The sequence below is a fragment of the Lipotes vexillifer genome, unplaced genomic scaffold, assembly GCF_000442215.2.
Source record: "Lipotes vexillifer unplaced genomic scaffold, Lipotes_vexillifer_v1.1 scaffold387, whole genome shotgun sequence".
Taxonomy (NCBI): domain Eukaryota; kingdom Metazoa; phylum Chordata; class Mammalia; order Artiodactyla; family Lipotidae; genus Lipotes; species Lipotes vexillifer.
In genome coordinates this window covers 3,663,386-3,679,840 of record NW_006795399.1, presented here as the reverse complement: position 1 = coordinate 3,679,840, position 16,455 = coordinate 3,663,386, and the positions used below count along the sequence as shown (strand labels likewise).

The following is a 16,455-nucleotide window of genomic DNA, read 5'->3' as shown; positions in this document are numbered from 1 at the left end:
TAGGGTAGGGAAAGGAGATGGAGACCAATGGCTAAACACTGTTGTGAAATTATCATCTGAGCTGCTTAGACTCTTAGGACTGAAGAAGAAACGATCCTAAAGTTGTTCTAGAAGGCCTGCTAGAGCTGTGGTTTAACTGGATGATCAGCACAGCATCAACTCAAAGACAGAGAGCCTTGGGCCCAAAAGCTAAGGGGTTGGGAAGAGGAATAAAAACTTCATTTATCCCTCCCATACATGAATTAGGTTAGCCTCAACTATTAAATTTATAGAAAAGAATAGTCTAATTTCTAACAAACGCCATAAGCTTCAACATTTCCTTATATGGGACAGACTGCTTTGAACAATCAGTGAAGAGGATGGTACTTTTGTTGAAGCATATTACAGAGCTACTTTTTGCAGGCAAAACGCTACAACCCTTACCATGTCCACAGTGATTTGGCCCACCACCGTCTTGCCATGTTGCTGCTTGAAGGTCTTAATTCTGGCCTGCTCCTTAGGTATCAGATCAGCCAATATGTCTTTCAAATTCTAAAACGAGAAGTAGAGAGGCTAAGTGATGATCAAAATATTGATTAGATTTCTGCAAAGTAGGTATGTTAAGACTGCTTTTTAGAATTTGGCTTTCTCTACCTGCCAGGGAAGTCTGGTCAACTTCTCTATACAGATGAGGGTAAAATTAGGCACAGCAAGAAGGGAATGGGGAGTTGTTTAACGGGTAGTTTCAATTCGGGAAGATGAAAAAGTTTTGGCCATGAATAGTGATGATGGTTGCCCAGTAATGTGAATTACTTACTGCCATTAAATTATAAACTTAAGAATAGTCTAATTTCTAACCAATACCATAAGCTCCAACATTTCCTTGCATGGGACAGATAGTCACTGAAGAGAACGGTACTTTCGTTGAAGTACATTACAGAGCTACTTTTCCAGCCCAAACCCCACAGTCCTTATCATGTCCACAGCGCTTCAGCTATCTTAAAGTAGTAGTAGTGATAATACTTGTAACAATATTAACAACTGGAAACCTCCAGGAGATACTCAGGATAATGATGAGAGGCTGAGTAGTAGCCCACCACCCCTCCCCATCCCAGGGTCAAGCTGCCTCAATGATTCTCAGTCCTCTTTTCCAAACCTTACCGTGGAAGAAGCACTGGCATGCCGGGCAGCAAGAACAAGACAGGATGCATTCTGCAAAGAAAACAAAACCTTATGCAATTGTCCTCCCTCCTATGTATTAAAAAGGAGTTACAGTGACTCAACCTCTCTTCATTTTAGCCTCTAAGGACAGTTTGACATAAGAAAGCTATAAAAGGCCTCGAGCAACCTGGAAAGAGTTACCAGTCTGGAAGCAACAGCTTCATTAGCATTCCCTGAAGAGACTCTCCCATCACCTGTGTTCTACGGCTGGGTTTGTTAGGCACAGAAGAAACGTCAGAGAGGCAGTTGTTAAAGTACCCAGTCCATCCCACTCTAGTCAACAATAGCTCTGAGAAAAGCAAATGAGGAAACTGATCAATTACTTAACCCAGCTGGTAAGGTTTCTTCAGCACCTAGCCTTTTGGCAACACTTCAACCTCTCCAGTCTAGGAGAGCCCACAGGTGGAAGCAGCCTTTTACAACACTACCTGATATGCTCCTGGAAAAAGCACAGAGAAAAGAATATCTACAAAGTAACAACCAACAGACTGCTCAACAACAGCAATGGAAACTAGAAAACTGGTAAATTATCTTTAAAATATTGAGAGAAAATAATTACTAAGCTAGAGTTGTGTACCCAGGTGAGGAAGAAATCTTAAAGGGGGTGAAATAAAGACAATTTCAGGTAAACAAAAGCTGAGAGTTTATCACCTACACACCTGTACCAAAGGAATTTTTTTTTAATTAAGGTATAGTTGATGTACTATATTATATAAGTTTCAGGTATACAACGTAGTGATTCACAATTTTTTAAAAAGATTTATTATTTATTTTTGGCTGCACTGGGTCTTAGAGGCGGCACCCAGGATCTTCTGTTGTAGCGTGAGAGCTCTTTGTTGTGGTTGCGCGGACTTCTCTCTAGCTGTGGCCTGCGGGTTTTCTCTTCTCTAGTTGTGGCATGCAGGCTCCAGGGCACGTGGGCTCTGCAGTTTGAGGCACATGGGCTCTAGTTGAGGCGCGCGAGCTCAGTAGTTGTGGTGCACGAGCTCAGTAGTTGTGGCATGTGGGCTTAGTTGCCCCACGGCATGTGGGATCTTAGTTCCCCGACCAGGGATTGAACCCACGTCCCCTGCATTGGAGGTGGATTCTTTACCACTGACCACCAGGGAAGTGCCCTGATTCACAATTTTTTTTTTGGGGGGGGGGGTAGGAGTTTATTAATTAATTTATTTATTTTTGCTGTGTCGGGTCTTCGTTTCTGTGCGAGGGCTTTCTCTAGTTGTGGCAAGCGGGGGCCATTCGTCATCGCTGTGCGCGGGCCTCTCACTATCGCAGCCTCTCTTGTCGCGGAGCACAGGCTCCAGATGCGCAGGCTCAGCAGTTGTGGCTCACGGGCCTAGCCGCTCCGCAGCATGTGGGATCCTCCCAGACCAGGGCTCGAACCCATGTCCCCTGCATTAGCAGGCAGATTCTCAACCGCTGCGCCACCAGGGAAGCCCCACAATTTTTTTTTTGATGAATTTTTAAAGGTTATATTCCACTTATAGTTATTATACAATACTGGCTATATTCCCTGTGCTGTACAATATACCCTTATAGTTTATTTTATACGTAGTTTGGATCTCTTAACCCCCTACCCCATCTTGCCCCTCCCCACACTGTACCACTATAGTTTATTCTCTATTATCAGTGTCTTTTTCTTTTTTGTTCTAGTCACTAGTTTTCTTTTTTAGATTCCACATATAAGTGATCAGTATCTGTCTTTCTCTGACTTATTTCACTCACATAATATACTCCAAGTCCATCCATGTTGCTGCAAATGGCAAAATTTCACTTTTTTATGGCTGAGTAGTATTCCATTGTATATATACAACACTGCTTCTTTATCCATTCATCTCTTGATGGACACTTAGGTGGCTTCCATATCTTGGCAACTGTAAATATAAATAGTGTAGCTAGGCTATGTTTAGAGATAGATTTTTCGCCCCAAGAAGAACAACTTTCTATGAAGATTACTGAGTTGCAACAGAAAGTTCAACACTGCCTTTGAAAAAGACAACCAGGGACTTCCCTGGTGGTCCAGAATCCACCTTCCAATGCAGGGGACACGGGTTTGATCCCTGGTTGGGGAACTAAGATCCCACATGCTGCAGGGCAACTAAGACCTCAGGCTACAACTAGAGAGCCTGCACACAACTACTGAGGCCGTGTACCGCAACTAGAGAAGCCTGCACACCGTAATGAAGACCGAGCACTGCCAAATAAATAAACAAAAATAAAAATAATACCTAACTTGTAGTGTTTTAAAAAAAAGAAAAAGACAACCAGTTATACTATTATCAAGTTGTAAGGACTGAAGCAAGGAGGTTGACTTTTCTTCACAAGATTTTTTTTCTCTCTTTTTTATTTTCTGGCTGTGCGCGGCACGTGGGATCTTAGTTCCTGGACCAGGGATTGAACCTGTGCCCCCTGCATTAGAGCATGGAGTCTTAAGCACTGGACCACCAGGGAAGTCCCCACAAGATTATTTCGAAGATAAAATGATATTGTCAAAATAAGCCCCAGTGTTGTCCTAATCTATAAAATGGTGCTGATACCTACCACACATTTCACAGGGTTGCCATGTGATGATTAAATTACAATGGATGTGGAAGCACCATGCAAACTAAAGATTACACACACACACACACACACACACAATTAACTGTGGAGAAAGTCTACACTTCTCCTCCTTTCACCAAAAGGTCAGAGACACCTTTTCTAGTAACTACAGTCATCCCTCAGTATTCAAGGGGGGATTGGTTCCAGGACCCCCTACCCCCAACAGATAGCCAAAATCCGAGGAAGCTCAAGTTCTTTATATAAAATGTTGTAGTATTTGCATATAACCTAATAAGCACATCCTTCCATATACTTCGTTGCTGCTCATGGGCTTTCTCTAGTGGCGGGTGAATGGGGGGCTATTCTTTGTTGCGGTGCGCGGGTTTCTAATTGTGATGGCTTCTCTTGTTGCACAGCAGGGCTCTAGGCGCATGGACTTCAGTAGTCGTGGCACGCAGGCTCAGTAGCTGTGGCGCGTGGGCTCTAGAGCGCAGGCTCAGTAGTTGTGGCACATGGGCTCAGTTGCTCCGCAGCATGTGGTATCCTCCCGGAGCAGGGCTTGAACCTGTGCCCCCGCACTGGCAAGCGGATTCTTTTTTTTTTTTTTTTAAACATCTTTATTGGAGTATAATTGCTTTACAATGGCGTGTTAGTTTCTGCTTTATAACAAAGTGAGTCAGCTATACATATATCCCCATATCTCCTCACTCTTGCGTCTCCCTCCCACCCTCCCTATCCCACCCCTCTAGGTGGTCACAAAGCACTGAGCTGATCTCCCTGTGGCTGCTTCCCACTAGTTATTTTACATTTGGCAGTATATATAAGTTCATGCCACTCTCTCACTTCGTCCCAGCTTAGCCCTCCCCCTCCCTGTGTCCTCAAGTCCATTCTCTACATCTGTGTCTTTATTCCTGTCCTGCCCCTAGGTTCTTCAGAACCATTTTTTTTTTTCTTTTTAGATTCCATATATATGTGTTAGCATACAGGATTTGTTTTTCTCTTTCTGACTTACCCCACTCTGTATGACAGACTCTAGGTCCATCCACCTCACTACAAATAACTCAATTTCGTTTCTTTTTATGGCCGAGTAATATTCCATTGTATATATGTGCCTCATCTTCTTTATCCATTTATCTGTCGATGGACACTTAGGTTGCTCCCATGTCCTGGCTATTGTAAATGGAGCTGCAATGAACCTTGTAGTACATGACTCTTTTTGAATTATGGTTTTCTCAGGGTATATGCCCAGTAGTGGGATTGCTGGGTCGTATGGTCGTTCCATTTTTAATTTTTTAAGGAACCTCCATACTGTTCTCCATAGTGGCTGTATCAATTTACATTCCCACTAACAGTGCAAGAGGGTTCCCTTTTCTCCACACCCTCTCCACCATTTATTGTTTGTAAATTTTTTGATGATGACCATTCTGACCGGTGTGAGGTGATACCTCATTGTAGTTTTGATTTGCATTTCTCTAATGATTAGTGATGTTGAGCATCCTTTCGTGTGTTTGTTGGCAATCTGTATATCTTCTTTGGAGAAATGACTATTTAGGTCTTCTGCCCGTTTTTGGATTGGGCTGTCTGTTGTTTTGATATTGAACTGCACGAGCTGCTTGTAAATTTTGGAGATTAATCCTTTGTCAGTTGCTTCGTTTGCAAATATTTTCTCCCATTCTGAGGGTTGTCTTTTCATCTTGTTTATGGTTTCCTTTGCTGTGCAAAAGCTTTTAATTTTCATTAGGTCCCATTTGTTTATTTTTGTTTTTATTTCCATTTCTCTAGAAGGTGGGTCAAAAAGGATCTTGCTGTGATTTATGTCATAGAGTGTTCTGCCTGTTTTCCTCTAAGAGTTTTATAGTGTTTTGCCTTACATTTAGGTCTTTAATCCATTTTGAGGTTTTTTTTGTGTATGGTGTTAGGGAGTGTTCTAATTTCATTCTTTTACATGTAGCTATCCAGTTTTCCCAGCACCACTTATTGAAGAGGCTGTCTTTTCTCCATGGTATATTCTTGTGACAGGCGGATTCTTAACCGCTGCACCACCAGCGAAGTCACCTTCCATATACTTTTTCTTTTTTAAATTTATTTATTTTATTATTTTTAAATTAATTAATTAATTAATTTATGGCTGTGTTGGGTCTTTGTTTCTGTGCGAGGGCTTTCTCTAGTTGTGGCAAGCGGGGCCACTCTTCATCGCGGTGCGCAGGCCTCTCACTATCACGGCCTCTCTTGTTGCGGAGCACAGGCTCCAGACGTGCAGGCTCAGTAATTGTGGCTCACAGGCCCAGTTGCTCCACGGCATGTGGGATCTTCCCAGACCAGGGCTCGAACCCGTGTCCACTGCATTGGCAGGCAGATTCTCAACCACTGCACCACCAGGGAAGTCCCCTTCCATATACTTTCTTTTTTTTCTTTTTTTAAAAATTTATTTATTTATTTATTTATTTAATTTTTGGCTGTGTTGGGTCTTCCTTGCTGCATGCGTGCTTTCTCTAGTTGCGGCAAGCAGGGGCTACTTGTTGTTGCGGTGCATTGGCTTCTCATTGCGCTGGCTTCTCTTGTTGCAGAACACGGGCTCTAGGCACGCGGGCTTCAGTAGCTGTGGCTCACGGGCTCTAGAGGGCAAGCTCAATAGTTGTGGCACACGGGCTTTGTTGCTCCGCGGCATGTGGGATCTTCCCAGACCAGGGCTTGAACCCATGTCCCCTGAATTGGCAGGCAGATTCTTAACCAGTGAGCCACCAGGGAAGCCCCTCTTCCATGTACTTTAAATCACCTCTAAATTACTTACAATAGCTAATGTACTATAAATGCTACATAGTTGTAAATACAAAGTAAATGTTATGCAAATCGTTGACAGCACGTGGCAAATTCAAGTTTTACTTTTTGGAACTTTCTGGAATTTTTAATTTATTCATTTAATTTATTTATTTTTGACTTCATTGGGTCTTTGTTGCTTCACACAGGCTTTCCCTAGTTGTGGCGAGCGGGGGCTACTCTTTGTTGCAGTGCGCAGGCTTCTCATTGCAGTGGCTTCTCTTGTTGCGGAGCATGGGCTCTAGGAATGTGGGCTTCAGTAGCTGTGACACGTGGGCTCAGTAGTTGTGGCTCGTGGGCTCTAGAGCGCAGGCTCAGTAGCTGTGGTGCACGGGCTTAGTTGCTCCATGGCATGTGGGATCTTCCCGGACCAGGGCTCAAACCCGTGTCCCCTGCATTGGCAGGTGGATTCTTAACCACTGCGCCACCAGGGAAACCTCTCTGGAATTTTTTCTTTTAAATATTTTTTGGGGCTTCCCTGGTGGCACAGTGGTTGAGAATCTGCCTGCTAATGCAGGGGACACGGGTTCGAGCCCTGGTCTGGGAGGATCCCACATGCCGCGGAGCAACTAGGCCCGTGAGCCACAACTACTGAGCCTGGGCGCCTGGAGCCTCTCCTCTGCAACAAGAGAGGCTGCGATAGTGAGAGGCCCGCGCACCGCGATGAAGAGTGGCCCCCGCTTGCCACAACTAGAGAAAGCCCTCGCACAGAAATGAAAGACCCAACACAGCAAAAATAAATAAATAAACTCCTACTCCCAACATCTTAAAAAAACAAAACAAAACAGAAATGATCTAAGAAAGGAAAGGTCATAATGATGGAAACATAAAATGTTAATTAAAAAAAATATATAATTTGATCCACAGTTGGTTGTACCCACAGACGCAGAACCTGTGGATGCAGAACCCACAAAGAGCCGACTGTACTGCATTGCTGTCTGGTCGTGCTGAAAATCATTTGAACTAGTGCTACTGTATAAATTCCAAAACACTACATGCCTAAGGTGAGAGTTAGTAGGGCCTGAGGCTTTTTAGAAGTTAGTATCCCTCTTTCTGTTGGGGCAGGAGGGAGAAATGAAAAGGGAAGAGACCCTTCAGAAAATGTTATTTTAAAAAGAATCAATCCAAAGCTAAATTCAGAGAGCAGAAAACAAGCTAATATGGCCCTAAAACAAAGGGGGAACACCTCAACTTGTTAACCAGGGCTGCCGGCAACTCCTTTCATTAACTTCCTAAACAATCTCCTCTAGCTCACTGAGGACCATTTGGGCAGAAAGCAAGCAGCACAAACAGCCCTTTAGCCTGTTCATCTTACACAGGGCGCGTGGGAGCCAGATGCAGCACTCAAGAAATAACGTTCCTGGCGACTTCCCTGGTGGTCCAGTGGCTAAGACTCCACACTCCCAATGTAGGGGGCTTGGGTTCAATCCCTGGTCAGGGAACTAGATCCCATATGCCGCAACTAAAAGAGTCTGCATGCCACAACTAAAGATCCCGCATGCCTCAACGAAGATCCTGCGTGCTCCAACGAAGATCCAAGGCAGCCAAATAAATTAATTTAAAAAAAAAAAAGAAAAACTTTGCTTTTTCTTACTAGTCACCAAAAAGTGAACAAGGGAAAACCTGTGAATAAGTTCAAACTATTGTTCTACAGTGTTAACCATGTTCAAGCTATTCCATGCTCCATGGTCCCACAGATTCCCTATAATAGAGGCCCTATCTCCCAGAGACCACATCAGCACTCAACAGACCTTTTAATTGTGGGTAGTTGGTTGTTGTGGTTCTGTTTTGTTTTTAAAGAGGCTATAGGGAAACATACCATCATAGAGAAAAAAGAAGTTGAAATCTCTCCATAATGATAATTTTTCCATTTCTAAACCATGCTGAAGTTTCTGTAATGGCTGGCTGCTTCACTGGCAAGAGGAAGGATTATGTAAGAAGAATAGTTTAAAGTTAAATCTTAGGCAAAACAAAAAAATCTATCCAAGCTCAGCAGACAGAATGAGAGCCAGACAAAAACAGTTTTTCTCCCCTTGTGAGAGAGAACTACTAGAATCAATGAGCTTCCCTCTCCTTTTACTTCATTTAAGGTAAAAAAAGAAAAAAAGAAATCAGAAAGAAAAGGGTGGAAGGTCACCTAACAAGGCTGTAAGAATGAAACATCATTTAAAGGTGTCAGATAGGTCATGACTGCTGCTTAGTTATAGGCAATTCTCAGATCTTTTTATATGAATGCTACTTTAAAGGAATGGTTAGGGAAGAGGAACTTGCAATTAAACTATCACCTCACTTCCACCACCAGCAAAGTCTTAATTTCCTTTGTAGAGAGTGTCTTTGCCATTTAATGAGGCACCTCAAAAGTAATTTAAGGAGAGCTGATCTCAACTATCCCTAACCTCCGTCAGCAACACTTCTTAGCCAGATCTCCAATTTGCAAAGCAATGCTAGTTTGTGGAGAGCATGGCTATGTAGCTATAGAATAAAGCTAGTATATTATGTTCCTACTACATTTCTGGCTGTGTGACCCTAGCCAAGTCATTTAATCTTTCTGTGCTTCAATTTCCTTATCTGTAAAATGAGAACAATCTACCCAAAAAGAATTCAGAGTAATGATAGTAAAGATGGTCCAAGATCTTGGAAAAAGAATAGAGGCACAGATCAAGAAGATACAAGAAATGTTTAACAAAGACCTAGAAGAACTAAAGAACAAACAGAGATAAACAATACAATAACTGAAATAAAAAATGCACTAGAAGGAATCAGTAGCAGAATAAGTGAGACAGAAGAACGGATAAGCAAGCTGGAAGACAAAATGGTGGAAATCACTGCCGCAGAACAGAATAAAGAAAAAAGAATGAAAAGAAATGAGGACAGTCTCAGAGACCTCTGGGACAACATTAAACGCACCAACATTCGCATTATATGGGTCCGAGAAGGAGAGAGAGAAAGAGAGAGAGAGAGAGAGAAAGGACCTGAGAAAATATTTGTAAAATGGGAACAGTAATAGTACCTACCTCAAAGCATTGCTATGAGAATTAATTAGGTCAATATTTACTTAAAACCAAGCCTGGCACACAGCAAGTGCTCTGTATTTGTTATATAATAAATGTAGAAAATTAAATAGTATGGCCACTTTCTAGCACCCTTCAATGTCAAATTTAGTCATATTTTAGCTCACCCTGCAACCTAGGGAAAAAACTAAAGAAATATGAAGGATTTTAAAAGCAGCAATTCATTGATATGACCATCCAAAAGGCTAGAATAGGAAAAATTCAAGTTAGGACAACTTTATCTAATGATGTAGAAGACAGAACACAAAGCACATGCCTTGGAATTAGGAAAGGAAATTTGGGTTCTAGTCCCAACTCCATTACTAAATAACTGAGACATCCAAAGCAAACAACTAACTACTGTTTCCCTTTCCCTCTCCACATTTAGGATAACACTCAAGCTACTTAGCTCAAAGTCTGATTCTAAGGCTCCAACAAGGACATATATGTAAAGGTACTCAAAAGCCTTGCTATTTAAAATATGAATGCCTAGCCTGCAATATAAGCATTACTTGGAGCTTGTCAGACATGCAGAATCTTGGGCCTCACCTCAGACCTACTGAATCCAAATCTCCAGTTTAACAAACTCACTAAGTGATTCCTATGAACAATAAAGTTTAAGAAACATCCATGGTTTAAAGCATTAAGCAAGGAAGCAGAAGGGTAGAATATAAAGAGCCTGGGATATGGTGTTATCAAGGGTCAAGTCCTAAATCCAGGTCCTGCCACTATCCTGCTGTGCTACCATGGCTGTATGACCAAACTTCTACTTTCAATTTTCACACTGCTAAACTGGTAACAACAAAGCCATCTGCAGGGTAGACAAGTAGACTATATGGAATCATTTGCATGAAGGCATCTAGAACAGTGCCTTCTGTATAGCTGAGATCAAAAAATATTTGTTTCTTAGAAATGTGTTGGCCTATTACCTACCAACTCGTGTCACAACTTTCTCGTGGAGTTGGATCCCAGGAAAGAGGCAGTCAAGCCTGAGGAAGGGGTGAATGGATAATTCCCTCTAGCTGTAGAACAGGAAACAAAGCCCCAATTTCCTAAGGGCCTCCTGACCAAGAGAAGAGTCTCAAGGAGAGGAAACAAATTTAACTAACCATAATCCTCACCAGCAAGCAAATCTAGACAGGACATGTTAAGAGGACTGTCATACCCTAGGCTACATACCTCATTTCATCTACTCCTGGCTGCCAAGGAAAGCTGCTAAATGGCTTTGTATAGTACATCCAAACTACATTCACAGATGCAACAGGCAGATTACAAATCTCTGAGTCATCCCTGAACTTTCACCTCCCAGCTCCTCCCCCAGTTCTGGAGGTGTGGCAGCGGGGCTTTTGGCTTCTGGTTGCATGCCACGTGTAAATTCATCCTACTGGAACAGCACCTGTCAGGTGAATCAGGGAGTCACCTCACTCAATAGGTCAGCTCCTCCATGGGGAGAAATGGAGAGAGCTACTTCCAAAGATAAGGGCCTGGCTCACAATGTCTGACAGCCAGGATTCTCTACAGGATGGGGGTATCGCAATCACTAAAAGGATTTTCAAACCTCATATGCTGCCACCCCTTGCAATAACTCTTTTAGTGAGCTGGCTATTATTGACAGAAATGGGCTGCAGCTCTCAAATGTGCTATGCTACGATGGAAAAATATAATTAAAGGAACCTCTATCTTAAAGGGCGAAGGGAGGAAAAGGACAAATAATACATGCAGGAAATTCTGCCAAAGACTTGCTTATAATACTTAGGGTATTTCTGGAATAGGGTATTGGCGAAATCACTTAACAAAAATCAATTAAAACTACTCCCTTCTCAGGACTTCCCTGGTGGTCCAGTAGTTAAGAATCTGCCTTCCAATGCAGGGGACGCGGGTTCAATCCCTGGTCGGGGAACTAAGATCCCACATGCCACAGGGCAACTAAACCCGTGTGCTGCAACTACTGAGCCTGTGCGCTCTGGAGCCCACGCACCCCAACTAGAGAGCCAAACTAGAGAGAAGCCCGCGCACTGCAACTACTGAGCCAACGCACTGTGGAGCCCGTAGAGAAGCCCAAGCGCTGCAAGGAAGACCCAGCGCAGCCAAAAAAAACAAAAACAAAAACAAAACTACTCCCTTCTCCCCCAAATTCTGGGAACAGTAGAATACCATTTGGATAAGCACTTACTCAATAATGTGGTTATTTCTCTTATTCCTCCTAGCCTATTATCATCATCGATCCACATCTAGGACCCTTACTCTACATGGGAAAAGCCAAATTTCCTTTGATTCCCTATCCTAGGCACATTCAGAACATATCCTGCCACATGTCCAGGAGCTCCAACAAACTTGTGAGATTACAAACTACTGTGTATAAAATTAATAGGCTACAAGGATATATGGTACAGCACAGGGAATATAGCCAATACATTATAATAGCTATAAATGGAGTATAATCTAAAAAACGTTGAATCACTATGTTGTATACCTGAAACTAATATAATATTGTAAATCAACTATACCTCAATTTAAAAATTTTTAAAAACCTTGTGAGAGATGCTCCTGATTTTATTAGACCCTTGTCCTTCATCAACAAAAGATCAGAGCTTGCCAAGCCAGCAAAACTGGCTTAGTTGATGAAGCAAATATAATTCACTAGTAACTGTAGGAAAAATCTTGTGCTACAAAGGCTTCCAATGCAGAAGAAACAACTTGCATTAAGTGAAAAAGAACACACATAGGACAAAGGCTCCTCTCTCCCCAGAACCAGGTCAGAGAACTAAAGCCATTTAACATCTGTGTTTCACAATGGTGATACTGGAAGTCTGCCTGCACTACTTGGTCAGGCCACTTAATAGCCTGAGCAATCTTCAGATTTCATACTGTGATGCCCTTCATATTCACAAGAGTTTCCTTAATAATTCTGCCGAACTCTCATTGTCTAACAGACCCTTTGCTAAAGGTTCGCTGATTATTCAGTGAAGAAGATGGGAAAGGACACCAATTCAGACTCAGAAAAGAATCGAGTCCTAATCTTCCTTTCAGAGAAATTCTTACTGTTCTTTAACAGATAGTTGCTGAACAGCTACTTATTATGTGCACACTAAGCATACACTACTGAATAAAGTATATAGGACCTGTCACTGTACTACTTTTTCAGGAACTAGAAACTGTTCCCTCACTTCTACTAGTTCTTACAATGCTTTGTTTCAGGGATTTACAAGAAACTTTTCCTAAGGCATTTGAAAAAAAGGCCTAGGAAGACAAACCCAGAGAAATAGTCTAAATCAGACTATTTCTTAGAATAGTTATTTCTGAAGTCATTTAAAATAGTCACTAAAAAAAAAAAAGTCAAAACACTCAAAGCTTCATATATACATTAAACACAGTTGGCCCAACGGGAGGGGATCACCAAGCAGTCAAATGAGACACTTGAAAAAATACAGGTTTCCAGATCCATCCCACCTTTGCTGAATCAGAATCTGAAGGTAGGATTCATGAATGCGCAATGTGAAGAAGCACCTCAGGTGATGACGCCCACTGTGAACTTACTTACGGAGCTTTTTTTTTTTTTTTTTTTTTTGCGGTATGTGGGCCTCTCACTGCTGTGGCCTCTCCCGTTGCGGAGCACAGGCTCCGGACGCACAGCCTCAGTGGCCACGGCTCACGGGCCCAGCCGCTCTGCGGCATGTGGGCTCTTCCCGGACCGGGGCACAAACCTGTGTCCCCTGCATCAGCAAGCGGACTCTCAAGCACTGCGCCACCAGGGAAGCCCGGAGCTTTTTAAATGATAACATATTAAGGACTTCCCTGGGGTGCACTGGTTAAGAATCTGCCTGCCAATGCAGGAGACACAGGTTCGAGCCCTGGTCCAGGAAGATCCCACATGTTGTGGAGCAACTCAGCCCGTGTGCCACAACTACTGAGCCCATGTGCTGCAACTACTAAAGCCCACATACCTAGAGGCCATGCTCTGCAACGAGAAGCCCGCACACCACAACAAAGAGTAGCCCCCTCCTGCTGCAACTAGAGAAAGCCCACGTGCAGCAACGAAGATGCAATGCAGCCAAAAATAAATAAATAAAATTAATTTAAAAAAATGATAACGTTAAAAGAAATATAGGAATTTAGGCAAGTTGAGGGAGAACTGAAAGACAGTCAGATCCTAAGAGCCATTGCTAAAGCTGCCTCACTACTGTTTTTAATTTCACTCAAATCCTATTCAACTCTATCACATAGGGCACTGAAAAGAGGGCAGAAGGAATTACTCTGTGGCTTTAGGGAGATCCACCAAGTCTGGTTTCCTGCCTTCTGCCCACTTGGAGTCTAAGAACTAGGAATGCCAGCCTTCCCTTCTCTGATTATCCACTTCACCACGGCTCACCTCAATGCCTCCCCACACCCATGCATTCACCTGCTACCAATCTAAAGACCACTAGGAAGAACAAATGCAATCATACCACCATTAGCACATGATGAGGATTTATTCTCCATTTTTCATCTTTGGTCCATCTAGTAAGCGTCAAGGAATTGCCATTACTTTGGGTAGGCTGATAATCAAAATGAAGGCAAAGAGATTTGAGTGCTTGCCCTTAAAAGTTTGGGGCTTTAAGCCTAACTAACATTTCACAGGACAAAACTGACTCAGTTTTGTAGAACCCAATTTCAGACTAGGATTTATAGAAGAGATGTGCAGTGGTGTACGTCTGCTGTAGAGGAATCACGGGTATTAAGAGTCTTGAGAAAGCCTAGGAATAATCTAGAAACACTTCTGGATTGATTTACGCAGTTATCAAACATCCTAGCTTGAAGGAGCAATTCTCAATGACACAAGAAGCAACTAGGGTTGGTTAAGTCACTTTGGCATGAATCCAAAAGTTAACTGGTGGCCCTACTCTAATTCCCAACTTGGATCACCTATGAAAAGACAGTATTTACAGCACAAAGCTAAGGCACCCACAGCTAATACTAAAGCCATTGCTTAGTAGAAATTCATTCAGGTAAACAAGAAGTCAAAATAATCTCAAGGCTCTGAATGAGGTGGTCTCTCCAACTCAGATGTTCATTAAATTACCTCACAGTGGGTAGGGTGGAGCAACAGAACAATGACTAGTATTTGTGTCTCTCAGCAAGGTCAAAAAAATTTCTCAGAAAAGTGAACTACACCTGACCTTGAGAATCACAGTAGCAGGCTAGAAGACTATTTTTGCCTTCTAAAGCCTACCTTACTAGCAAAAGTAAAATTGAGTACTGCAGACTAATGTGGAAAGCTCAGGCAGGTGCTAGCAATGCTGACAAACTGAAAGGCTTCTTGGTATCCTAGCTGTTAACTGCTTAGATCTCAGAAAGTTTCTACTCCTCAGTCTGATAGGCTTTGTTAGTTTTAAGGGTCGAAAGCCTTCTAATGGCTTCCAATATACAGGTTTTTGGGATCCTCAGATCCGTCTCTAACAGGAAAGTAAACAAAACAGTAATGATCACTACAGTTAGGTAGCCCTGTCAACCCAAAAGCTTTCTTTTCTTTTCTTTTTTTTTTTTTTTTTGCGGTACGCGGGCCTCTCACTGTTGCGGAGCACAGGCTCCGGACGCGCAGGCTCAGCGCCCATGGCTCACGGGCGCAGCCGCTCCGCGGCATGTGGGATTTTCCCGGACCGGGGCACGAACCCGTGTCCCCTGCATCGGCAGGCGGACTCTCAACCACTGCGCCACCAGGGAAGCCCAACCCAAAATCTTTCTGAGTTTCCTCAGAGGTTTAAGAGGCAAAATAATTCGAATGTAAATTCTAAAGGCTTTTTCAAACTGTAGGGTTAGATTATCTGGTCTGGGTTAGCAGCTCTGGAATGAGCTAATTATAGTGTCCCCTATTCTGCCAAAACACTATCTAGAACTTGCTTCATTTCCTAAGAGGCTTCCTTACCGTGTTCCCTGGCAGCGGAAGAAACTACCGTCAGGTAAGACAAGTATCTCCCAAATGATCAGCCTCCACCTTGCTGCTGAGTACCTGGAAGAACCTGTAAATCCTACATGCTTCACCTTATCACCAACCATGCAAGATAACACAGTAAGCCCAAACAGTTCTAAGGTTTCCCTTCCTCCCCTCAGGTGCTGGCAACTTTAATCTGTCTGCAGAAGAGAAAGTATAAGTTCTTTGCAGGAGTCAAGGTCACTCGTGGGACTGTCCCTGCTTGGATTAGAAGGCTGGGACTCCCTCAGCACACCAGTTTCTCTGTTTAAAGAGCCAAGTTGCCCAGAGACAAAAGTAATTTTGGCAATATGAAATTGAAAGCACCATTACCTGCAACCATATTCCTATGATTCCAACGGCAACAAAAGTCAAATAAGGGGCCCCAAAGAATAAGAGGAATCTCTCCTGGGTAGAGCAGACTTAAGAGCAAAAGCAAAACCTGAGTGAGCAAGGAATAGGACCGGTCACGTAACCTTGGAATTACTATTTCCTGCCCAATACCTTCACTTGTCAGCCTGCAGTTTGGCGGAAAAACCTTTGTTTTTTTCTCCAATCATATGTGATAATCATGCAGAAGCTTTCACACAAGCGCTCCACCCCACCCAAGCTCCTCCTATATAAAGAGTAAGTGCAACAGTCCCAAGGACAAAGAGGACCCGAGTAGCATTCCTCTAGCAGGAACTGCTATGCTTGGTCACTAAAGGCTTAACTAACTGGGTTGGAGAAATGGAAATGGAAGCAGGCAGTTCAGAAACTGACAAGGCCCTCTCTACAAAGCAGAAACCTAAATTAGCCAAGGCTCCAGCTCTGGCCCGGGGTAGAGTGAGCACACCTGCTCACCCCTGCCACTTCTCTTACCCCGCCCCTTCCTCCAAACAGGCTCTTTCACTAACTCCA

At 43.0% G+C, this 16,455-nt stretch overlaps 1 protein-coding gene across 1 annotated transcript in view; it reads right to left on the bottom strand.

Moving 5' to 3' along the window:
* The window catches only part of CS (citrate synthase), a 29,095-nt gene that overhangs the window by 12,088 nt on the left and 552 nt on the right, over positions 1 to 16,455 (bottom strand). Inside the window, exons 2-3 of the mRNA XM_007467723.1 lie at positions 1,141 to 1,191; positions 424 to 531 (exon numbers count right to left, since the gene is read on the bottom strand). Coding sequence (XP_007467785.1) covers positions 424 to 426 — 3 coding nt within the window. The 5' untranslated portion in view covers positions 427 to 531; positions 1,141 to 1,191. The remainder of the gene's footprint in view (positions 1 to 423; positions 532 to 1,140; positions 1,192 to 16,455) is intronic.